At 52.7% G+C, this 24,512-nt stretch overlaps 1 protein-coding gene across 1 annotated transcript; it reads right to left on the bottom strand.

Annotated features, from left to right (window-relative positions):
- Positions 1-3,713: 3,713 nt before the first annotated feature.
- On the bottom strand, positions 3,714-23,574 carry ALKBH5 (alkB homolog 5, RNA demethylase). The gene is made up of 4 exons (XM_006272739.4): positions 22,566-23,574; positions 15,301-15,381; positions 10,540-10,695; positions 3,714-8,950 (listed from the first exon to the last, which is right to left on the bottom strand). Exons 1-4 carry the CDS (start codon positions 23,282-23,284, stop codon positions 8,767-8,769), a joined length of 1,140 nt encoding a protein of 379 aa, XP_006272801.1. The 5' UTR covers positions 23,285-23,574; the 3' UTR covers positions 3,714-8,766.
- Positions 23,575-24,512: the final 938 nt, after the last annotated feature.

Below are 24,512 nucleotides of genomic sequence, written 5' to 3'. Positions count from 1 at the left end.
GGGGACAGAAGCCCGCCGAGCCCATGGACAGCACCGGCCCCAGAGCACGGGGACACGAACAGGCAGAGACCACGTCAGACTGGGAACAAAAAGGGTCCTGCCGGTGAGAGCAGAGCAGAGTGGGAACAGCTGCCGTAGGAGCCCCCACTAGGCTGAAGCCTGAGGAAGGGGAACGGGGCCACCCTGGAGAGCAGGGGGCAAGACGGGCTGTGCCCAAAGGGCCCCCTCCAGCCCTCCTTCCCCCTGCAGCTCAGTGGAAGTCCTGTCCGGCCATTGAAGCTTTGCAGAGGCCGCAGCTTGGCTTTGCTTCCAGCTCCCCCTCGTGTGGGAACGGGGCAGCACAGCTGACACGACCCCGTCCCCACAGCTCTGCACAGCCCGGGGTGGGAAGCGTCGAAGGCACTGGTGTCTGAAGTCTGGGAGCGGGAGTCCCAGCTGGGCACTTCTGGGGACAGAGCAGACCCCGGGCATCTGCTGTCCTTGCAGCCTAGTTGCTGGCGTGAGCGAAGCAAGGGGCGCTCAGGAGAACCAGCGAGGAAAAAGCCCAGCCTGCTGCCAGGACATCTGGGCAGGGAGCCGGCCCGGCCATTGCAAAGGTTTCTGGCTCCCTGCCTCAAGTCCCAGCCGAGGGCTTTGGAGGGAGAGCAGCCAATGCCAGATGTGTTGCTCAGCAGCCTGGCACCGAGCAAAGCAGATCACAGAGGCGTGTGCTCTGCCACGCAGCCCACGCTGCTCTAGACGCCTGCATCGCGTTTGCTCAGGGATTGTATTTCCTGTGTGTTTAAGAACCGGCCCAAAGTCATTTGCTCAGGAATGCCATGCTCCCACCGCTAGGTTGCAGCTGCCTCTGAGGTGAAGCACGTCAACACCCGCTGAACCGCCAGGATGAGGGAGGTGGAAGGGTGCAGTTCCCTGGGCGGGCGCTTAGCTGCCACTGCGGGGTTTGGGCAAAGCCCCAGGGACCTTGGCAGCTGTCAGGACCTCGCCTGACAAGTGCCAGGGCAAAGCGGCCCTTGGGAGGCTGGTTGGAGCACAAGGGGCTTTCCCCTCCCACGGCCGGTGCTGCCTAACACGGCCCTTCTGCTGCGGTGCCCACACGGCTGGGGCGAGTGCTTGTCCCAGCTGCCTCCAGCGAGTGCCACGCGTGTGGATTTGACCTCTTCCTGCTCTAGCCACACAACACCGAGGAGCTTCCCATGCCCAGTGCCCAGCTAGGAAACCAAAGGCTCTTTACAGCTTCGGGCCACCTTTGTGCCCAGCCTCTGAGCACACACACCCCAAGAACGGCTTTCAAAAAGCAGGTCCGAGGCGCGCGGAGCAGACTCCCCGAGGGGCTGGGCAGGTCTGCAGCAGTCTCAGACACGGGGATTCTTCTCAGCTGGCTCGAGATGAGCAGGTTCCCAAGGACGGGGCTTGAAAGCCAACGCTCCCCTCCTACCAGCTGCAGGTCTCACCACTTACCATACAAACTGGATGCAGCCAAGGAACCACCTCCTCTGAGCTGGGACTTTGCTTCCTCCACAGATCAGCTCCTGGGAGGGCAGGGTGCAGCGCTGATCGACAGGGGTAGAGCTTCAATAGCAGGCCATGAAATCCCCAGGCTAGGACAGCTGGACTGGTCTAATTTTTAGTGCTATGGAGGTGGAAGCAGAAGGCATTCTGATGCCAGGCAGCAGAAGATGCCCAAAGATCTGGGTTTGATGGTCCAGGTTTGCCCTTGGGGGTGCATCGGCCCCATACAGGGACTAGCCAGCAGTTGGACACAGCCCCAACCTCACAGCAGGAACACCAGACTTGCACGGGCAAAAGACAAGCCTAGCCCAGGGGCAGTCTGGACGTTCCCATGTGTCCACTCGTGTTGGTACCAGGCGAACACAGGTTTTAGACGAGTGCCTGGACTCAGGTTCCCACACCCACATTTGGGCAGGTAGAGAAGACTGGCCCCATTTCCTGGAGCTGCGTGCCTGCCACTCCAGCGGGTAGGAGCAGCTCTGGGTGGACTTGTGAAACCCGGGGCACTGCCACGTGCAGCAGGACTCATGGGAAAGCACTAAGTAGGGAGATCTCGCGGCTTCCAGCCCAGCCCAGCCCTGCTCCAGACACCAATGCCCCTCAAGGCCTTTCAGTTGTTTTAGGAGCTTCTGCTCCCTGAGGAAGCCACAGCCTGGCAGAGCCTTTGCTGCATTATGAAGTGTAGCTAGCTGGAATGAGAGCACAAGACAGGGCTAGTGAATCTCACCTCCTGGGACAGTGATGTCGGCACTAGGGCAGGGAGGGAAGAAAGAGAAGATGCACAGGGGACTCAACTTGCCTGAGGGCAGAGAGCCAGTGCAAGAATCAGCGCTCACCCCAAGAGGTCTAGGAAGCAGCTCCACCCACCTGCCCCAAGGAGAGGGGGCTGGGGTAATGGGGGCACATCAAATGATGCGTCTTGACTCCCCTATTGACAAGCCACTGGGAGGAAGCTCTGGCAACACAGCAGACGAATACCTCGGGTGTGTGGGAGGGTGGGTGTTGGGGCATGGGAGAGGCGGGCAGAACCAAGTTACTTCTTCGGCGCAGGGCCAGGTCAAACCCAGACCAAGGAGGTGGCTCCGAAGCAGAACGCCACCAGCCAGCAAGCCCCCACATGGGGAACGCAACCCTGCGGCATTGCTATAGCTGGGGCAAGACGGCAGCTGCCCTAGGAGCACCAAGGCTTTGGGTCAAGCCTCGTGTCCAAAGGGGCATGTCGGTCTCTGCTTGGACATTAGGAGCGGCATGCTCACCATTGATCCAATTCTGAACCCAGTCTTGGACCTTCCCCTCCGCTTCAGGACACTCCTTGTTTCCTTCGAGGCTCCTTGCATTTCTGAAGTGCTCTCCCATGTTGTTCTTTCCCTTCCTGACCATAATCAAGAACAGAAAACCCAAGACAAGACACTTGGGAAACATCTTCCTACGAAGACCTCCTGGGCTCTGGCACGATCTGTCTAACAGGAGAAGCGGAAGTCCTGTCACTTTGGCATTTAAAGCAAGATGGACACCACATGCTAGCAGCTCAGGATAGAGATGAGTCATCAAGTGCTGGAGGGTTTTTCCATCTCTCATTTCCAGCATTCAGCCCTTCTTGTGCAAGAATACGTTATAATAAATACTGTGTTGCCAGGGACTCGCCAACTAATCTTCGCCTCCTTGGAGAGGAGGCTGGAGGGGCCCGCAGGAGGCCGTCGAGTTCAACCCCCTGCTCAAGGCAGGGTTAAGCCACCCCAGCTAAGTGCATCTGACCTGCTCTAAAAACACCCAAGGATGGAGGAAAATTTCTCCTCCTTTGTGTAGCCTGGTCCAATGCTGAGCCACCCTCAAGGGGTGGAAGTGCTTCCTAATCTCCAACCTAAATTTCTCTTGCTGCTGTCCAAAACCATTTCTCCTTGTCCTGTCCCCACCTCCCTATGGGGAGATGCTTTGCATCCTCTCTTCCCTCCCCTTCCCACCCACACCTCTTTTCTCTTTCCTGGCACGGAGGTGCAGACGTTAAGGGCCAATTTGATTTGAAGGGACTCGGCCCCCAAAGCTCCAGCTGAAGTCAAGACCCTCATTCCCCCCCCCTAAATGAGCAATACAGGGCTTAAGTGACTTGCTCCGGACAAGAAGAGTCAGCGGCTTCGCGGCTCTTGAAGAGCAGTCGTTCTCCACGCGTACCCAAGAACCGCACATGCACTCACGCAGCCAAGTGATGCTTTCTGCTTTTATTCAATTAAATGCAGCATTCTATACAAGGAAAAAAAAAAAAATGAAATCCATGAAACTCCAAACCCTGACAGTGAAGAACTAAAGTCTTCCTAAGAATCAACCGGAATTAAAAGATTCCCCCCCCGCGTTGTACTGTACATAAAATAATCTCTGCCCATTTACAGTGTTCCACACAGGACTTTTTTTTTTTTTTAATTTTTTTTTTTTGTGTATCTCAAACGTCAGAACTGTACAACTTTTGTTACAAACCACGCTCTCCTATGAAAAAACTTACAGAAAAAATATTGCCACTTTCTTTATTTGTAACAAAAAAATTAGAGAATCTTTAAAAAACAAAACGAAAGTCAGCCAGAACTTTAGGTGTGTGCGCGTGGGGGACGGGGAGGATGCTGGGGGCCAGCCGACGCGTCAGGCTGCTGGCTCTCCTTCTGACTGGGAAAGGGAAATTGCATTTGGCATATAAAACTAGCCGTCACCGGGGGCAGGTCCAAACCGGAGTCCAGGGCCAGCTTTGAACTTCCCCCCCAGTTTCATGGCCGTATGAAACTGGGGGGTGGGTTTAGACCCATCTCCAGCAAGCATCGCTATCAACAGCGCCTACTAACAGCATTAAAAACAAAGAACAAGGAACTCCACCCCCAACTCCCTCTTTCCCTGCACAGAAAATACTGGAAGATGCTTTGTATGAGATTCAAAACCAAAAATGGAAAGAAAAAAAAATAGTCAGCTTGTGCCTGTGCATGTGTCTGTCACCCTGTGTCCCAGCAGAAGCTCCTGGCACGGGGAACTCAGAGACGTGTGCATTGCTTGCCAAAGTATAGGTCAACCTTCAGAAGCTGGTTAGGCAGCCCAACCTTCAAAGATGAACCAAGCCTTTGGATTACAGCTCATGCATCTCGTGACTCAGTGACTTGCACCAGCTGGACTACAACTTCGCAGGTGGGAAAAGTCAGGTGTGGCAGCTATGACCTTGCTGCGGGTATGTCTCACTCGCCTAGATCCTGTTAATACAAAGTGCTCTCCGAGCATCTGGCACCATCAAAGCAAAGACGACCTTAGAAGGAGTCTCAAAAAAGCATCCCTATAACACCACTCTCCTTCTCAGGGACCGGCCAACAGCCGCTTTTTTCTGCACTCACCAGGCTCATTCAACAGGGTTTTTTAGACTCCTTTCATCTACATGCAGCCCAAGGATAACAGCAGCAGAAGTATGAAATTCCCACCCATTGTTTATCTGCAAAGAAGCAGAAAGCATTTCCCTTCCTTAGTGAAGAAAAATACTGCCGTGGCCTTTGGGGTTTTTTTTGTTTTTTTTTTTTGGTAATTTGACAGTGCCTTTGATTTAGGGTGCCGGCTGCTGGACAGGTCACACGTACTGCACGCTTCTGGGTTAGAGGGGAATCCTGGCTGCATTATGGTGCGCTCTCAGGAAAGACGATTAAAACCAAGTGGGTCAAGCCTGTGACTGAGGCTTTGCTAAGTCACCAGCTCTCTTTCACGTTGCACAGGTGGTCACAACCCCACTTCCAGCTTTTTACCACTTGGAGCAGGGAGGCAGCTGGAGCATGGGTGATCCCTAATTAAAAGCGAATTGCTTGGGTTCTGGAAGTTTTCCACATCAGGGCAGTGCCCTGAAAGTCTGACCTGGAACTTGCAAGTGGCCTCACAGAGCAGACATACAGCTACCAAAGCGAGATGTGGGTGGGATGAATTTCCTGAGCTGTTGTCATATTAGGGAGTCTCCTGTCATTTGACACTGAGAATCTACGTCTTCACACCGAGCTCAAAGTGTCCGAACGAAGGTTTCTTTTGGATGTGGATCAGTACAAAAGATTTAAGAACGTGCATCTATACATTTACATACATGGGTCTGTATAAAATATCTGTCTACCTGGGGAGGATGGCCTGCAGACACACGGGGCGACTTCAGCCCACAGACAGCATCAGGAGTCAAAACTAGTCATGCCCCAATTTGGCCAACACGTCAATGTTGCAACCAAAGAAAAAAAACAGAGATTTGAGGCTAACCCCAAGGGGCACTGCTGCTCGCTCAAAAGCTGTAGAACTAAATGAAGCGTGAAGATGGAGAAGCAGAAATAAGGTTGCACGGAGGAATACAAAATAAACCCAATGAATGTACCGGCTGCATTCATGGGGATGGAACGAGATGTTGTTATACCTTGCTAGAGGAAAGACCTTGATGCGTGAGACATTAGTAGGCCTACCGCTCCTTTCCCGAGAAAAATCCAATACCTCATTCCACTCTAGGTAACACGGCAAACCGTGCTCTATTAGTGGCCCCATCAGTGAGTATCACCAAATTGTCACCTCCCAGGCAAAACTGAAACCAACTTCATTTGAAGATGGAGAGCCAGACTGCAGGGGCAGGCTGAAAGCAGCATGGGTAGAAGGATCCACTGCATGTAACAGGAGGAAAGAGAAGCACAGATTACTACGGTTTCTATTCATCCAGCCAGAACTATGTTTAAGCAGAAACACTGAGCTATCGTATAGCAAGAGGGGCTCAGCACAGCCCCTTAGAAGTGGATGGGGCTTTTAAAATGCAAATCCAAAAACCGCCTAGTTCATAAAAAACAGGCACTCTTAAGCCTCCCACGACCAGCCACCATCTTGTAGAGGGGCTGATGTTTAGGGTGTCTGCCATAAATGGTAACGCTACGGATCCAGTATACAGCCTGGTTTCAAACACTCAGAAAAACCCAATGTCCCCAAAGAAAGCACTCCCCTGCTGTGTGAGGATGGCTTGGAGTTGGCCTGCTGACAAAGCCAACAAGCAAAAGGGCAGAGAAATGCCAGCTTTAAAGACAAGCCTCAATTTTCAAATGCAGTTGACATCCTGAAGGAAACCAGAAGTATGAACTTCCACGACAGGGCAGAAGCGGTGGGGCTCTCTTGATGGCCAAGCAACGGGCTCCTCTCATCTTTGAGGAATGCGAGTTAGAGGTCTGCGGCAGAAACGTAATCCAAACACCAGGTTGAAGGATGACAGACAACCCCCAAAGGGCTCAAGTCTCATGCGGATAAAAGTTCTCCTGAAGTTATGTTTGCAACAGGACCATCACTAGGGGCCAGGAGAAGAAAAAGGCATGCAGAGAAACTAAGAGGTGGGCAAGCATGCTAGATTTCTAACAGCACATGAAGGAACAAGGCCTGGTGGGCTGAAAACCCCTCAATGAGAGCATCAGGCTGTACTCAAAACGTATTCAATCCTTTTCCTGCGAAGTGCGCGGAGCAGAAGAGAGCACTGAACACACAAAGAGAGCTGTAATTTTTAAAGAGTTTTTAAGACAACTTAAAAAAACACTGCTCCTTGCAGCTGCTGCTACCTGGCTTCAAGATACTGAATTCAGAGAGGGTTTCTTTCCACCCCGTTTGTTAAAGTCAGGTTTCTAAATGTGTTATTACAAGGAGGCTGTATGCCAGGATAATGCAGCCATGTGGGTGCAAAGACAAGCAGGATGCATGGAGGGATTTCTGATATTCTAACCTCAACTCCCGCGTGCCACAAAGATGATTTCTTCTGTAATGTTTTTCAAGCCACGGAGCTTTCTGCACCAGGAATTCATGCTGACATTCGAATGAGCAGAATACAGGCATCGTCCAGCAGTTCCCGTGTTTGCTGGGGAAAGCCGAGCGGCAGAACTAAGCAGGTTTAGAGACCCCCGACCTTCCCCCACCAAGCCAACTGCAAACACCAAAGCAAAAACAGGACTGCTAGCTCTACTGGGGCAATATCATGGAGCACACCTCTGCAGTGAAGTCCAGCAGATTCCTCGGGCTGTTGCAAAGCTCTGGGGTGTCCTCAAACGAGGCACTCGGGAGAGAACGCCGTCTCGGATCGAGCGGGTGAGGACCCGGGAGGGCAAGCTCCTGCCTGCACAGAGAGAGCACGTCCTACCGTGCTCCCCGGTCAGGCCCCCTCACAGTGCAACGTTACCCCTACAGATCGTTCTGGCTAGTCTCTTGCTTGGAGAAGGGGAAAGCATGTACCCAACACACACACGCACATACACACGTGTCATCTTCATACTCAAGTCCCAGGGGCTCCAATACAGATCCCAGTCCCCTGGCACGACAGGCCTCAAAGCCAAGTAGGACACTACGTTTAGGATCCAAACAACACACCTCTGGAAAGGAAACCTGCACATATGCAGTTACAGACAAAGGTCTAGCAGACAATTACTTCAGTTCCTAAAGGCTCTCTTCTCTCTGTGATGAGCCCTCAGAACCAGCCTTTCTGTGGGCACGAGTTTATGGCTGCTCTTCACAGAGAAAACATACCTTTTAGTTAGCAGCGCAGAAGACAGGATGCCGGCAAGGCCAAGCGAGCTGGAGGATGGGGGCTGGAAGGGGAGTATATGGCATTTAAAAACTGTTACTAAAGTGCAACAAATGTCCTAAACGCTTTGTAACCGGATGCAGTGAGAGGTGTCTGCAAAGCTTTGAATTTCCAGTTACTGCAGGGCACCCTTAACAAAAAAAAAAGAAAAAAAGAAAAAAACCCTCACTATGTAATAGCAGACCGAGGAGCCCTTTGGTGTAGCATGGAGTAGGAGGCCACGACAGAGTTTCAATTCTTGGGGTCAAACAGCAGATTTAGAACATGTGAAAAGAAACAAAAACACAAATTAAAGCAAAAGGAAAAAGAAACCCAACATTTTGTGACTTTCCAGCAAGGAAACCTCTCACTTTTTTGGTGTTTGGGGGAAAATAAAAAATGCCAACAGCCAGCCCGGCCCAGCTCTGACATTCACTGCTTCGGGAGGGAAAGCAGCTGTGTTTGACCCACTACTCAGGAAACCGTGGGTGGCACCAGACACGTCCCAGTGCTACGCGTGCCTCAGTTTTACTCCATTCATAACGCAGCCAGCCAGATCCTTTCCAAGGACTCGTCAGCTGAAAGGAAAGAACAAAACCAAAAACTGAAGCTAGATGGAAAATAGCTGGAGGGGGAAAGTTTTCACAGATCAGAGGCCGTTCTCTCCAGCTCCGGGACCCTCAGAAGCCCATTCCTCAATGTCGCCTCATTTTAACCTTCCTGGCTGGACTTCCATCCTCCTCCTCCTCGTCATAGTCCTCTGTGTACTCGTAAGACCTTCGCCAATAGTTCTCTGAGCTGAAGTTGCTTCGTCTCCTGTGTTTTGGTAAGAGGACCGAGCGCCTGTTCTCTTCTTTATCCATTTCTAAAATCCGGGGCCTAACGAGAACAAGAGCAAACTTCGGATTAAACTGATATTCCAGAAATGGCTGCATTTAAATAGTTAAAAAAAAAAAAAATCCCTCTACAAAATCCTACTTACTTTGACTAAATTGACCCCAAATGGACTCGGATTCTCCCCTTGGTTCCCACAATGCACTATCCCAGCCATCCCAGGAAGACCCACACAGCGGAAGCAGACTGAATTTAGACGTCCAGCACGAGTGCTGGGGAGGATTTGCTGTGGCAACGCACATTCTTTCCCTCTACATCACAAGAGTCTTCATATTTCACACATCCTCACTGCTGTCTGGGCTGCAGTAAAGCTTTTAGACTGGACAGAAAGCACCGCAACTGGGCAGCTGCTGGGCTTTCCCTTCCTGCGTGCAGCTGATGGTACCATACATTACCACTGCGAAGGAAGATCCCTGCTGTGAAGGGCACCGGTGGAGAATCCACATCATTCACCTCGCGCTGGGGGAGCACAACGCTCACAAGCCTAACACTGCCTCCCAACTGGCTCCGCTTCTCAGTTCGTGCCCACACAGTCTGACGTGACTCAAACAAGCCCAGCCCTCCCAAGACTGCCTGCAGCTGTATCGCAGTCAAGCTGCAAAGCCGAGCCAACCTTTGGATGTGTGCGTGATGTCCAGAAGAGCCTCTGTCCTAATCCTCACCAAGCCCCAGAGACACCTCTGGGAACTGGGAAGAGCGATCAGGCCTTACAGTGCATAACTATCGGTGAGCTACCCCGATTCTGCACCACCACCAATTTTTCCTACCACGGAAATATAAACCCTGGCTAGAAACTCTTCTGAGTGTGTACTCGCAGGAGAACCCTCACGTTGCTGTGTGCACTGAACTACACCCATTACAAGTGCCCACGCTCTTGGAGCTGCCAGACCCACTGAACAGCTTCCAAGGAGCTGACATCCATGCCCTTCTTGGCACCCAATGCCAGTAAACAGCTCACCAAGAAGACACAAGGAAGGCAGGTCTAAGAATCATCCCACCCAAGAGCCCCTCTCTTCCTTTGTGGCGACACCTTTAATTCTTTTGGTAAAAGCGCCACTTCATCATCTGCAACAGCTGTGAACGTTGCTTGGCAAGAGAGGTCACAAATAATTAGCTCCTGGAAAAATCAGCGTTCTGAATTACTGCATCAAATGAGGCAAGCCTATGACTTCTCTGTTGGCAATAAAGATGCAAGCTGCTTACAAATCAAAGCTTAGCTTCCCCGGTATCCAAGTTAGGCTTCAGACCAGTTTTGATGATTTAGATCTGCCTTCCACTAAAGTCTGTATGTGCCTGTAGAGAACGCCGAGGTGGGAACCGTAGGAAATGTATGCAGAAATATACTGGGCAAGAATGCAAGCAGGAGGACGTGTTACACAGCACCGCTATAGCAGTGGTGATGCCTTCTGGCTTAACAAACGGGTAAGAAATGGGCCATTCTAAAAGTGTCGATTCCCACTCTGCTGATAAATAGCACGTGCCAAGACGATGCCAAACACCAAGAAGCTTTGTGACACCACAATGCCACGAGCACCCCACCCAGATGGCTGTTTTCACAAGGGAGCTGAACTTACCGGTGAGCAGCATCAGGGTCTGCTTTCCGATGGGACCGCTTTGGTTTCAGGATCTGGTCCCTGTTGCTTCCTGACAGTCGGTCAGAGGTGTAACCTGCTGTCAACACAGAGCTACTCAGCGATTTTGTTTCCAATCGAGGAGCATCTAGTCTTGTTCTGTGAACATTTAAAAGACAAGTGTTTTCAAATAGTCTGTGGGAAAATGCTAAGATCTCAGTAAGATATTCTACCTATTTCAACCAATATGAAACCCAAATTCAAACCACGCAGCTCGCACCCACCACTACACCAAGAAAGCCAAGCTCGCTATAAACAAGGCAAGAACCTGCCTTGAAAATCCCTCAGCTTCCTGGACTAAAGATCTGCCAGGAAATCTAGCACATGAAACCGAAACAGCCAAGTTAACACAGGTCAGTAAGTGTGAGAGTTAATGATTATCCAGGGTTTTAAGTTGCTGAACAAAGTATCTAGGAGTGATGCAGCAGAATTCCCCTGCTCTGGTACACGGAGCAATGACTAGCTTCACTGTCATATTCTGCCTACCTAAATCGAGAGCCGTTGCTGAGGCCAGGGCAGCACAACTAGGGTTGCAAAGCTTTGCTTCAAAACTCAGAGGATTGCACAAGAGAGTCAGGTGGAGATCTGAAAGATGGGAAATTCCATTCAAAAGCAGCAGTTGCGACACGTTCTCTCAGTTACGATCAGAGAGAACCTGTGCGTGCTTAAACCGGGACCCGTGCTGGCAAACAGGCTTGCTACAACAGACAGAATAGCACTGTTTACCCAGATGCCACTGTACCTGGCAGCTGGTGCGGACAGCATGGGAAGGAAAGAGCCATCTGAGCTTAGCCTGGTTACAATCACACAGTAGTAATATGCTTAGACACGAGTCTTTGGCTTCAATGATATCTGAAGCAGTTTAAACAAGGCCAAGATCCAGGACAAAGAAAAAGGCACTGCAGAACAGCGTACGTGGGTGAGATGCTCCGTGCACCCTCCAGAACCCTCTTGCTTCTCCGTGTTATTTCTGCGGTCCATGCCTCCCTCAAACAGCATCTGTTCACGTGCCGTCATCGGCACGTACGAGTTTGGGTTCGAAGAGGCGGAGAATGTGCTTCTGCTCCGCTCTTGAACTCCAGCTTTCCAACCTGGTTTCCATAGAGTGCAGGAAAGCCTAGGAGCCTTCCAAACCCCGGGAAAGAGCCGTTTGCAGTTGCTGAGCAACCATCTATACTTGTCCCTCACCAGCTCGTTCTCTCCGCCGCAGGTCCTGTGTATCGACACATGAATCTGTCTACAGGCACGTTTTTGTACACAAGGTTTGCCTAGCGCGCTGCAAAGAGGAAGGAAGAGTTTAAAGCCGGTGTTATTTTAACAGTCTGCCTGCTCTGTTGTCCTAGCTGTGCATAGGCCAGAAATCTGATCTGTCCCCTGGCAGAACAGCGAATGCAGAAGTGACAGCCGGTCCCATGCTGGGCTGTCTGATGGCCACCCCAAAACCACATATAAAGATGCTAAATACAACGTAAACCGTTTGCTGCCCATTAGCAAATGTTAAAGTCAGTTTTGACAGGCATCAGAGGCTGGGCAACGGGACTACAAAGAACCAAAACTGTGCCGTACCATCCATCAGAGCACCACGTCAACTCACGAAAGGAAGGGATTATATTAAATAATGCACTTCTGTAGAGCGAGGGGAGAACTCCAGCATTTGAGGGCACGGGGTGATGGAAGCAACCCCCAGAGTTAAAAAAAAAAAAAAAAAGAAGAAAAGAATTTCTGCACAGAAATAGAGACTTGCCTTTCTAACCTAATTTGTGCCCATCTGAAACTCTGAGAGGCATAAGTCTTAGCTTTGTCAATGAAAGCTTTGATCGAGGTCACTGCCCCAGTCACGGCATCCAGGGAAGGAGAGAAACAAACCGGCCATTCAGTTTTCAGCTACAGAAGCAGGAGAGATGGGCTACACATTCACCAGCAAGTTATTCGAAGCCGAAGCTCTCTATAACCAATGCTGCTACCAACGCGCTCAGAAAATCCATCACGTAAACTGCTTTCAAAGCCCAGCAAAATAATACCAGGTTGCACTAACGCTGTTCATGGTTATAGGGAAAGCCAGGGAGAGGATTGCTTTTATTTTTTTTTTAATTTAGAAATTTCACACCCCCACAGCCCGACGTCTTCTAAGATCTTGCACAAAAAGAAATTCCAGCCTTTGCTGGCACCCTTGCAGCCCGGCACTCTGGTGCAGACAGGAAACACTGCAAACAGCACTGTGCTTTCACGGCACTAAAGCGTTAACACCCGGCTTGTAACCATGCCGTTCTCACATGTTCCACCAAACTGATCGAACCCCAGATCATTTCTCCAATACGTGCAGTTTTGCTCTCCCATCACTGCTGGCAAGATCAATCAATAGAGTCGCACAAGCAGAATGTGCACAAAAACGGATAAAAACCCGAAAGACTTCAAGGTAGCCAGCCACCTTGCTGCTTGGCTGAATGTACATGCTTCTACCTACAGGCCCTCTCAGTCCCCGGTGCATTATCTCTGTAAGATAACCTAGCCAGACCCTGCATAAAACCTCCTTTGACATAACCAGCAGCATTAATGCTAGCAGCCTGCCTAAAGAAAGCACTGATTTTCCTGGTTTCATAACATGCTATTTAAATCTGCAAGTGTCACATGATGCAGGACGTGATGCAATTCACTGTAGGAATGTGTGCGACAGGATACAAATTTGATGAAGGTCCCTGAAGGCCTAACGGGGACAGGAGTCCGGGGTCGAAGGAACGTGCACAAGTTCAAACAAGCTCCCACTTGCAGCGTCTGTAGCACGTGCCTTTGCAAACTGGGATACGCACTTTTTGCTCAGTGCTGGGCAATGCTATGAAGACAAGGAAGAGAGCAGGCTAGGATACAACCGGGTTTCTTTGCTACCCCGTCACTGGCCAAACAACTACCACAATCCAACAGTGGAAAGTCCAGACATGGATTGCATGGACGCAGAGCGCAAGTAAGGACTGAACTTCACTCAGTGCTCAAGGCAACTTCTAGGAGCTAGGCTAAGCCAACAGCCTCGGCAGGGCTGGCAGATTCAGCTCTCCAAGGCCTGGCACTGCTCTAGTTAAGTAGACTGGAACTAGCTAAACTAGTAACATAAAGACTTGGAGCCCATCACTCAGGCTCCAGCGACAGAAGCAATGTTTAGTTACTGACCCAAAATAGGAACGGGATAAAACCAGTCAGTTGGGCTCTCTGCATCAGAGATGTGCAGCAGTTTAACCTGTTTTTGACCTATTTAGCCGGGCACTGACCCGACACCACAACCCGCGTCTCCCACCCCTGCCTGTGCTCCTCGGTCCTGAACATTTCACAACGGACAAGCAACTACAGCAGCACTGCTCAGCATCTCACCTTTCTTTAGCACGGCTGCTGCCATTCCCAGTGCCCCCAGCACAGCAGCCTTCCAGTCCCCAGGATAAGGGCAAGGGTTCTGGTACGCTACGAGCCCCAGTGCGCACTGGATTCTCTTGCCCCTTCATTTAAACCCACACTCTTCCATTATGTGCTATGACTTTACACCTTCAGCCCCTCACCCCTGCGCAAGCTACTTTTGCCTCGCTGTTGCCTCAGGGCTTTGGCCTTTCCCGTTCTCATTTCTCTGCCCAGATGTCCGAGTCTCCACTTTGTTGCTGGGCTGATGTAATGAGCACTGCACCGTGCTGTCCATGCTACCAGGTTACCCTGAAGCCAACTGAGCTGTTTGGAAGCTCAAAGAAGTCGGTGTCTAGATTTCCAGTCTTGTGGCTTTGTTCCTGCCTGGGCTGCAGCCGTCCCACTCTACCCTCCCCTGCCTGCATCCTTCTAGGTTCGATGCCAAGGAATTAGTCACTTTTTCACTTTGAATGGCTTTTCTTGACAGAGCAATTCCCCGACGACTTTCCCCTTGAAGGCAGGAGTCCAGAGCAGGCCACACAGCAGGCATGATTGACATTAAAGTAAAGTTTCTGCTAGACCTCTTAAAGCTAGAGGCCAGACACCAACCACAAGACGCATACCCCGTCTCCTTTCAGCTGGAGGCATTTCAAGACAGTGCCTTCAGTGAGGACCGATTCGACAAGGTGCTGCCTCTCACCAATCAAGCCCCGAATTGGCTTATGGGCCTAGCTGTTTAATCCATTATACCTACTTGCCTCCAACATCAGCATTTGTTTCCCCAGCAGGAGTGAAAGTCATTCCCTCCCCAGCGCAGAACTCATCAACTTTGTAAAACGACTTATGTACAGCAGTTTGCATGAGAATATCACCTTGAAGGGCCAGGACCAGGTACCTTGACACCACATGATCAGTCCCTTCAATTTGACCCCAAGCCTAACATTCTCTTTATTTTTTAATTAAACCAGGTAACGAAAGCCCAATGAATGGATGCAAATGTTCCCTCTGCAGTGCTTGCAAACCCCAGACCTCATGTCAAGGTACCAGGGCACGAGAGCCAATGTGAAAACTGACCACTCTTGTAACCAAAGAGGCCGAAGAGATCAGTCGGCTTTCAATGTCCAGCCAAGCCCAGCACAAGAATGGAATGAGCATCGTAAGCAGACGCCATGTTAATGTTCTTGCTAACATTTGGACAGCTAAAGTAACTTGGAAACATGTTGCCTTTGTGCTGGAAGGCACTCCCTTAAAAGTGCTGTGAAATGATAGTTAGGCCCAGCTTTGCTGTTCCCTTACAGGTCAGCCAACCGCTTGCACACTTACTTTCTAAGGATGATAACGGCCCTCCTCTCCTTGATGTCTTGTGGTCGAATGCAGTGTGTAATTTCATCAGCCGCGTATCCACTGGACAACAAGAGGGTTGGGGGGGAGGCAGGGGTGGAGAAGGAGAAAAGAAAACATTGTGAGTAGGCTGACCAATAACTGCAAATTATCACCAGTCTGAGACTGTCTTATTTATCCCATAATTTTCATGAGCTCCTCCCCGCTCCCCGGCGAACAGATCAACAGAACCCACTTTCCACAGCTTTTGCTTTTAAGTTCAGACGAGCAAAGAAAAACCCAAGGATGTTAACATTATCCAGGCCTTGCCATTCTCCATCACAGGTTTTTAGCAGATGCCAGAAGAAATTACCACCAGCCACAGTCATAAAGTGCGTTATGGAGCGTAAATTCAGTCAACTCATTTAGTGGATTTAAAGAGCAATATAAAACCCACCGCATTACAGGACGGGATCTTCCCAGGCAATTCCCCACCCAAAAAGCTACTTCCGTGATTACCGAGGTCTGCAGCTTGCCTGCAATTACAAGGGCTGCCGTTCGCTTGAAGTTCTGCCTTTTGCATTACCTCCGAGGCTGTCGGCTACACGATGACAGGTGGATTCTGCCTACTGGAAAGCTGTGCGGTGAGGAAGCGGTAAACGCCTCTGCCCTGCTTCCCAACCACCACTAAATGAAGACTGGATACCGAGGCTTATTCCCCAAGTGTGCAACACAAGTGCTGCCCTTCGACATGCCCTTAGGGATTCTGCTGCTTGAATCAATCAGATCTAGTCATGGCACACAGAAGACTTAGTTTGAAGCCCCAAATTTATCCAAGTTCCATTAACTAAACTGCAGGCCTAGACCGCTGGGAATTCGCATGGGCCTGAGACACTAGACTGTCTGAGCTATCAAATATTAAGGCCCCCTCGAAGAGGTGCGTACTGGAAATGAAGTGTATTGTCGTTCGCAAAGAGCATGGAAGACATTACTCAATCTAACGAGCCTTTCAGGCAGGTGGTAAGAAGAGAGGAGGCTGTTTGCGCTCTCGGGAACACTAGGCTATTTCTAGGTATGCAAAACCTCGAACACTTGCTATAGAAGTCTCTCTCCACAGCTGCTTTTTTTGTTTGCAGATATATTTGTCAGCTACAATGGAATTACTGAGGCAGGCAGCCTGGCCACGATCTTGCAGAGCATGGCCACGTCACGTTAATATGGAGGATGGCAGTCACACTTGCTTGGAAAATGAAGGGACTAAGGGACACCATCCTGGCATGGAAGCTGTTTCCTTGATGAAGGGCATGAACCAACCCCTCGGAGACGGGAAAGGACAGCACTGGGGTAGTTCTTCCACCCAGCACCCCGCTCCCCTGATGGTGGCTCCAGGTGGCACTTTTGGCAACACAAAATTTTTCAAACTGGACCATGGCAGCTTGCAAGGACGGAGGGGACTTCTCAGGGGACCCTGCTGAGGTCAGTGTGGGGTGATATGCACACAGGATTTGGCCCAGAGGAAAGAAAGAGGGCACCATGTCCCCCAAAGCAGAACTACTCATTTTCCAGTTCCCTGGTTGTTACGACAGGCCACCCCACTCACCCATCCACAGGCAGCCCTTTGACTTCCAGTCTAAACACAGGGCCAGCATCAAGGCTCCAGCAAACTCCAGGCCGGGTAACATGGAGGAGCTACAACTTAGTATTCTGCACTGCATCTGCCAGTTCTGTAAAACGCTTCTATTTTTAATTTTCTTTTTTGCTGCTCTCATTCTTTCCTCATTCCCCAAATGCTGAGACTGGCTGGGAGCGGCGGCTGCCTGCAAACACTCATCTGCCTTCGCTGGAGAGGAACCGGGCATCGGTCCACTTTCCAGAACCACAGCCTGGCCTGGTGTGGAGCAGGTTCTCCAAGCAGCTCTGCCCAGAGGCAAGAGAGCCCGAGGCTGGGCTTTCTGTGTGCGTGGAGGAGGCTGGCCCACCCGCGGCAGAGGGAATATGGTCTTCCTTTCTCTGGAAGGATCTCTCATTCCAGACCGCAGTGTTACTGCTTTAATAGACCGCTCAATATAGTAGCACTGATCTGGCTGCAGGTGTATCAGAGAAAGAGTGTTATCGAGCAGCTTAATAATTAAGGCATTGGAATTTTTGCTTCAAGCTCCAGCGAGCCAATTAAGATCCCCCATGTTAGCATTCAGTTTAGGAGGCCTTTAGGAGAAGGAGCAAGCCTATTTCTGAACCTGAACCCTCCAGCACTAGAGGTCAGGCAGGGCGGCTGCCCCGATGGCTTACTGGACGGACACCTGCTTCACAGCCTCATGCCAATTTGAAACTAATAGCAGTCACGGCTGCGGATGTGCAGCAGGGCTTGGTGCAGAGGCCGCGAGCCTGGAGACTCCGCTCTGCTCAGAGGGGCCTGCCAGGAGCACGACGGCAGTCACTGCCTGCTGGTGCTCAGCCCGTGCGCCACAGCGACTGAATCCAGGCTGCAAGCAGCCGGCAAAGCAGTCTGAAAAGGGCACTGCTGATGGGCCTTTCATTGGGGCTGGTCCTCTACAGCCCCCCGCAAGATTTTCAAGACACCTTTTCTCCTGGCCTAACACCACCACTGACACCCGGCAAACAGAGCCTGAACAGACCAAAGCAGGTATTTGCTCATGCTCAAAGCATCTGCGAGGACAGGCAAAGACCATTCCTTACTTCCTCTAGCCTTCCTTTTAGACTTGGGGCAAGACCTTCTGTCTCCAGGTCTCAATTAACTCCACTTGACGAATGGATTATGGTCTCTCACTGGGGTAAAAGAAAGGGTTCGTTCGCTGCCTGGAACAAGACTGGAGGTGTCCAAAGGGGGAACGCTCCACCTGCACAAGTTTCCTGCCTGTTTTGTAGTCCAGGGACTTGAGGTACAGCCTGGCAACGTGAGCTGCGTGCGGCTCTGCCGTAGTCTGGCTAAGATCCCCTCCGAAGCCTAGTACACCAGCAGTGCGAGCTGGTCATTGCAGATGGGGTCTGCACGCTGACACAGAAACAGCAGCAGGTTTTAACCAAGAAGGGCTTGATGTCTCATTAGAGGTTTAAAAGAAGACTTATTGCTGGCATTGCTGAGAAGATTTAAGTTCAAACAGAGCCTCGGGCGGGGGGACTCTATACTTGCCTATTTCCCACTGGCAAAGGTGGAGCTTCCTCCAACAGGAGCCAACGGGCCTCTATCAACTGCCAAAGATTTAAGTGTTTTCACATGAGATGCCAACCCCGGCAGCTAAGACGTTCTCCCTACACCTGCGAAGGAAGCACGTCCAGCCTGCCCTGCCTGCAGGCAGCTCAAAGGCCTCCACTACTCAGTCTCTTCTAGCGGCAGAAGGTCGAAGCCAGCCTCTCAGTCATCTCCCTGCTCTTCTGAATGGTGGGCAGCCAGAAGGCATCTTCCTCTGCCTTGGGAAGGACCTCTGGGAGTTGAGAGTAAGAAAAAAGCTCCCTCCCCTCTTGTAGTAGCCAGATAAGGAGGGAGTAGATTTCAAGATGTTGGGACATCCAGTACCTAAATATTAACAGAAACAAGGCAGCGTTTTTCCTAGCCCCCCCAAAAGCCAGGAGACAGCACTGCCAGGCTTTGATGTGGGCATGTCATGACATTCCCCCATGAAACAGTCATTATCAAAGATAAGGGAGAATTAAGAGCAACCTGAGAGAACAGCTCTGAGGCCCAGCTCCGAGGGACATAGGGTTGCTAGCAGCACAAAATAAAGTTTCCATTGAATCCTGTACACTGTGAGATCACTGGGGACATTTATATGATCTGGACACCAGCCTGCTGAATACAGCTTGTGCTAGAAAAACTCTAACCCTGCACAGCTGCTCCAGTAGACTCCCAGTGTCTTTTCCAATTTAATATTCGCCCTCTTCCAGATACTTTCCTCAGAGTGAAGAGGCAAGTTTTATTCACCCCGCCATCTTACTATTTCTGTTTCTGCAGCTCACCTTATCCCTTTAAAAAAGGAAATGCTCAAGTGACTGAATCAGTAGCCAACACCTACAGAAAGTTACAGCCCAGACCTAGGAGAGGCTGCAAAAATGAATGACAAGGTGCTGACATCCAGCCTCATCCAGACTCCCTTATACGACAAGAAACAGCGAAATTAAGGCTTTGATTTTAGGCTCTTCCTTTTGGGAGCTGGGATTCAGATCCTAGCCCCGGCCCTTCCAAATCCGGAAGATGATTGCGGGAAGAACTTACTTGATCCTTTAATTCCTCCCTCTACGTAAGAGGCACTTTAGCCAAGGTTTTGACAATCTAGAGATGACAGAGAGGATATCCTCTTGATTAGAGGAATGAATTAAAGGAACCCTAGATGGAGAAGCATGCACCTCTTCTAAAGAAAGGAGGCTGCTGGCAGGCACGTTGCTTAGCCCAGACTTTATCTGATGCATGTATCCAACGAGAGCAAAGGACTGGAAGCATGGCCAGAAGCAATCTATTCCACAGCCAGAGGTAGTCTGAGCTCAGGAGCTCCTGTTTGTGTTTAAGATCTGGAAGTCTGTTTGCACGATACAGTCTGTATTTACAAACATCAAATCCTGCCAACGGTGGCATAAGAGTCCAGCATGGCTCTGCAGATTAAGAGTGCAGTGCCCCTCACATGATGCCACGGGGTGTTTCTCTGACATGCATGAACCGGAGGAGAAAAAAAAAAGAGAGAAGGGCTTAAAGCTGAGTTTTGAAGGGCACATCCCACTGTATGTTGGGGAAGGGAGCAGCCAGCCCCTCACTACCCCTCCCAAAACAACCCCATTGCGGTGTGCTAGATTGCTTAGGCCAGGGGAGCCGGATAAAGAAAGGCAGAGAAGATCTGAAAGCAAAGGAGGTGGTTTTGAATCCGCTGACGACAGTCCTGGGAATGGAGGAAGAAACAGAGAGGTGGGAAAGCAAGAGGCAGAGGGAAATAGCTGGAAAAACGCAGCTTTTTTTCCCTTCACACTCCTCAGACGTCCCCTCCCGGCAACAAAACAGATGTTGCCACGCTGCCTTCCCCAGAACCCAGCCCTGCCCTGCCAAGAACAGCCGCTGCCCCAGTCAGGTTTGAGTCACACACATTACACGCATGCCACTTCTATCTGGGCAGCTTCCCTATCTCCAGGGCAACTGCCTGCGGGGAGCTGTTTACTTGGCTTTTCCCCTCCCACTTCGGAGAAGTGACTCCTCAGCACGACCAGAGAGGGCTGGATCTCCGGGGAGGCGTCACATCCAGCAGGACGGAGAAGACTTGCAAGTCATGTCCAGTCCCTCTCGAGCCTGGCAAGGCTAAGAAATCATGACAACTTTTTACCCCAGCTGGTTCTCGGTGCTGCACACGCAGCCGAACGCCCCTTAAGTGAGTGCTAAGTGCCTGGCAACAGCTGCACTGAAACTGAAATAATCCCCCATTTTAGAAAAGGTCTTTCCACTCCAAACCAGGACCTCTCATCTCAGGTTAGGCAATCAAGCTGCCACAACCATCAGTAGCTGGAAACCCGCAGCACTGTTCAGAGCCACCAACATTTGGGGATTTAATCTCAGGCTGCTGAGACACGCAGCTGGCCCTAAGCATGCCAGGCTGCCGGGGCACTCACAGGCTCCGAGCCTGAACTCCCTGGACCGCTCCCCTCCAGCAGCCCAGAGCAGAGCCACCTCGTCCTCCTGTCCCCATGAGCAGTCTAGAGGCCCCTCACCAGCCGGTTTTGGTATGTCACTTAAAGACCCTGACCCGCCTCCATTTTAAGGTCAGGAAAGCTTTCCTTTTAATTAAATGGGGATGGAAACCACCCCTCGGTTCATCTCCGAGTCCAGCTAGAATGCATTACAGCAACGTAAAATGTGCAACAGCACATCAGGCTGGCGGGCCGGCCAGCCTGGCAACTCCAGCCTTTGGCCGTCCCCAGCACCTGACCTCAAACTGGATTCGTGGCTTCAAATAAACAGGCAGAACACCATTAGCTTCAGGAGAGCTGTGCCCACTTACATGTTAGTTTGCAATTCCCTCCTGTCCTGCCGAACACCCAGGGAACCGTGAGGATTAGTTAATGTTTGTGCTGTGCTTGGGAGATAAAAGCTGTGCGAGTGCTAAGCATTTATTATTAATGCACCTGGTCAATTGTGCAATGCTGCATGTACATGGGGGAAAAAAAAAAATTCCTTCCTGAACCCTGCGGTGATCGTTTTACAAGCCAAAGCAGGAGATTGTGTTACCTTTAGAGAGCCTTGCAAGCGAGCAAGAACGTTTATCAAACTGGGGGGGAAGAAACCGCACAGCTCCTAATTTATGGCTGCTCTGAAGTAGTTTAGGATGCGATTATATGGGCGCTCCAGGCAAACAGAGCTCTGCAGGGCTCCTCTGAGCTTTGGGGTGAATAAACCCTCCATCACGAAGTCAGGCAGCCCTAGCGCTTGATTCCTTCCCTCTTTCATCGCCTAAAAAGCCACCTGTTCCACGAGGCCACACGCACTAATGATCACAGGCAGCGCGACCGCCTGCCACCTGTACTGCTCCGAGTTGCAGAGAGAGGCCGTGTGACCCAGGGGATGGAGAAACGGATTAGGACCAGCGATTCCTACAGGCCAATCCCCGCTTTACCAGGGACCTGCTGCGTGACCTTGGCCAGGTCATTTACTGCCTGTGGCTGTTTCTCCATTTGCAAAACGGAGACCGAGACACGCCTGGAACGCCTACCGTACAGCACGGTCATGCAGGACTCGCTCCACGCCGTGGGGCCTCATTGCCAGAGAAAGGAGCCTTAACAGTCCCAATCTACAGATGGGGAAGATGAGGCCAGTCACGCCCCCTCCCTATGTTTAAGGCCAGAAAGGAAGTAGGTGACTGAGCTATGAATAGAACCCAGGAGTCCTCGCTCCAGACCGGCGGCCCTGGAACGAGGCTCCATTTTGTGCGTCTCTGCCTGGATTTCTGCCATTGACAAGGGCGGATTAAAGCTAAAACGGAGCTCGACCCCACCAGCGCTCCACGTCCAGGTAGATACTAAGTCCCTTGCAGGTAAGCCAGCCCTGATGTGCTGCCTGAAACACGGGTCCAACCAGCCCCCCAGAGGTGCCCGCACTTCTTAGAGGTCCTCGCTCCGTCCTCCGAGGGGGCGGAAAGCAGCCCGCGCCCGCGCCGCTACGGAAAAACAATTCGCCCTCGTATTATTAGCGGCGAGCTGCCGCATGACTCAAGGATCAAAGCTAAGGGGTGTCTCAGTTCATTCCCTGAAACTCCGAGGCCTTGCACTGCATTAGTTACCTGAGCACAGTGACACTCCCTCTCCTCACAGGCAGGAACAAGACGGGTTCAGAGACCCGGATGGGCTTGAACTGGAACTTACACCCAAAGCAGAGCGCGGAGTCGCTGAAGAAAGACACGGAGACGATGGGCCTCTCGAAGATGTGGATGGGGTCCACGTGCGAGACGATGCAGCCGCCGGGCTGGTAGTCGTTGATCACGGCGCTGTTCACAAAGCCCTCGGGGATGACGCGGTGCTCCACCAGCCGGCGGATCACCAGGTCGTGCACCCACTCGGGGATGGCGTCCACCTCGCCCCGCGGGTACAGCCGCTCCTGCCCGGGGCCGCGGCGCTGCAGCTGCGCCCCGTAGGTGTAGCCCTCGCCGAAGAAGTACTTGTTGCGCAGGGGGGCCCGGTCCACCGTGTGCTCCTTGTACAGCCCCTTCTCGGCCCGCGACACCACGTCCTCGATGCGCGCCTCGATCTTGGCGCACTCCTCGGGGCCGAAGAGCCGCAGCTGCCGGATGCCGCTCTTCACCTTGCGCGCCTCCTCCTCCTCCTCCTTCTCCGCCGCCTCCTCGTAGTCGCTGGGCTCCGAGTCCGACGCCGCCTGGTACTTGCGCTTGGCGGCGGGGGCGTCCCCGAGCTCCCGGGGGCCGCCGCCGCCTTTGTGGCCGTCCCGGTAGGGCATCATGGACTGGAGCTTCTCGCGCAGGTCCGTGTAGCCGCTGCCGGCCATGCTGCGGCCTCTAGCGCCCGCTGCTCATGCCGGGGGAGCCCCCGCGGGGCCGGGGGCGCTGCATGCAGGGCCGGGCCGGGAAGACGCCCCGCGGCACGTGCGGCCCCTCCGGGCTCAGGCGCCGCCCGACACGTGCCCCGCCGCGCCGCCCATCGCCCGCGCGGGAAAAGGGGGGGCGGGGGGGGGATTCCGCCGCGCGCCGCGCTCTACGTCACCAGCCGCCAGCCCGACATTCTAAAGAACTCCGGGGCATCCTCGCAGCGCAGGCGGCGCCACTGCGCAGGCGCGGCCGCCCGCCGGCTGGCAGCGCGCAGGTGCGGACCCGCCCACCCCGCTGCGCATGCGTAGCTGCGCCCCGCTGGTTTCCCCTCACCCCCTTCCTCTGCGTCTCACATCATGGGCGCATGCGCGTGAGGGGCCAACCACCTCAGCACCGGGGGAAAGGGAGGGGGGCTCCGGTTGGCGGTGCGCGACGAACACCGCCTCCCAGGGCGGTCTGTAATGGCGGCCGCCTCACCCCGCCCGGCTGGAGGGTGATTGGAGGAGCCGCACCGCGGAGGCGGGAGCAAGAGGGGAATGCTAGCTGCTGATTGGTGGAGGGGGGAGCGGAGGGGCCTTTCGGGGGTGTAGGGAGGACCCCGAAGGGAGTGGGGGTGCCCAAGAGGTGCCTGATGGGCTGGTGCAGGCGCATAGCGGGGCAGTTCGGCTGTGGGGCGCCAGCTGTGCCACATGGCAGGCGAGGCCGGGGCGGGCACGTGCCCCCAGGCCGAGGGGTGCTGCAGCCTCCCATGCAGCGACTGGATGGCAGTGCCCGACCTGCCAGCCCTGGGGGTGCTGCAGAAAGTGTCTTGGGAGGCCCGTGCCCCACTGCTGCACCCCCACGGGTATCCGGCAGGACAGGGCGCAGCCCAGGGGTTCAGGCGTGCACGCTACCCCGGGAGCCCTTGACTCTGGAGGACGCCCCAATGGCCACAGCCCTGCCCCCAGGCCAGCCGTGCTCCCTCTTCCAGGCCCGGGTGCCCCCGGGGGCTCTGCCGCTGCGTGTCTCCGTTTCAAAGCACGTGGCGGCACAAAACCAGGGGCTTCTGTCTGAAACCTCCGCCCGTTTCAGACCAAACAGGCTCGAGCCGTGCGGTGTCCTCGCCAGGACCTCAGGGCCCCGGTTGAGAACCGCTGTCCTGGGCCGCGGCGAGACTGGGAACGCAGCGCTCGGCCCTTCGTTTAGCCC

Source organism: Alligator mississippiensis, chromosome 13 (genome assembly GCF_030867095.1).
Source record: "Alligator mississippiensis isolate rAllMis1 chromosome 13, rAllMis1, whole genome shotgun sequence".
In the NCBI taxonomy this organism is placed as follows: Eukaryota; Metazoa; Chordata; order Crocodylia; family Alligatoridae; genus Alligator; species Alligator mississippiensis.
Note: the sequence above shows the minus strand (reverse complement) of the source record. Positions and strands in the feature narration are given on the sequence as shown.

Bases quoted from the DNA above. Each gene is read 5' to 3' on its own strand.
- ALKBH5 (XM_006272739.4), bottom strand. From the start codon at position 23,284: ATGGCCGGCAGCGGCTACACGGACCTGCGCGAGAAGCTCCAGTCCATG. The intron at 10,696-15,300 runs GTAAGTGTGCAA...AAATGTTCACAG, and splicing joins GCCGTTATCATCCTTAGAAA to AACAAGACTAGATGCTCCTC. The intron at 8,951-10,539 runs GTAAGTTCAGCT...TGTTCTCGTTAG, and splicing joins GACCCTGATGCTGCTCACCG to GCCCCGGATTTTAGAAATGG.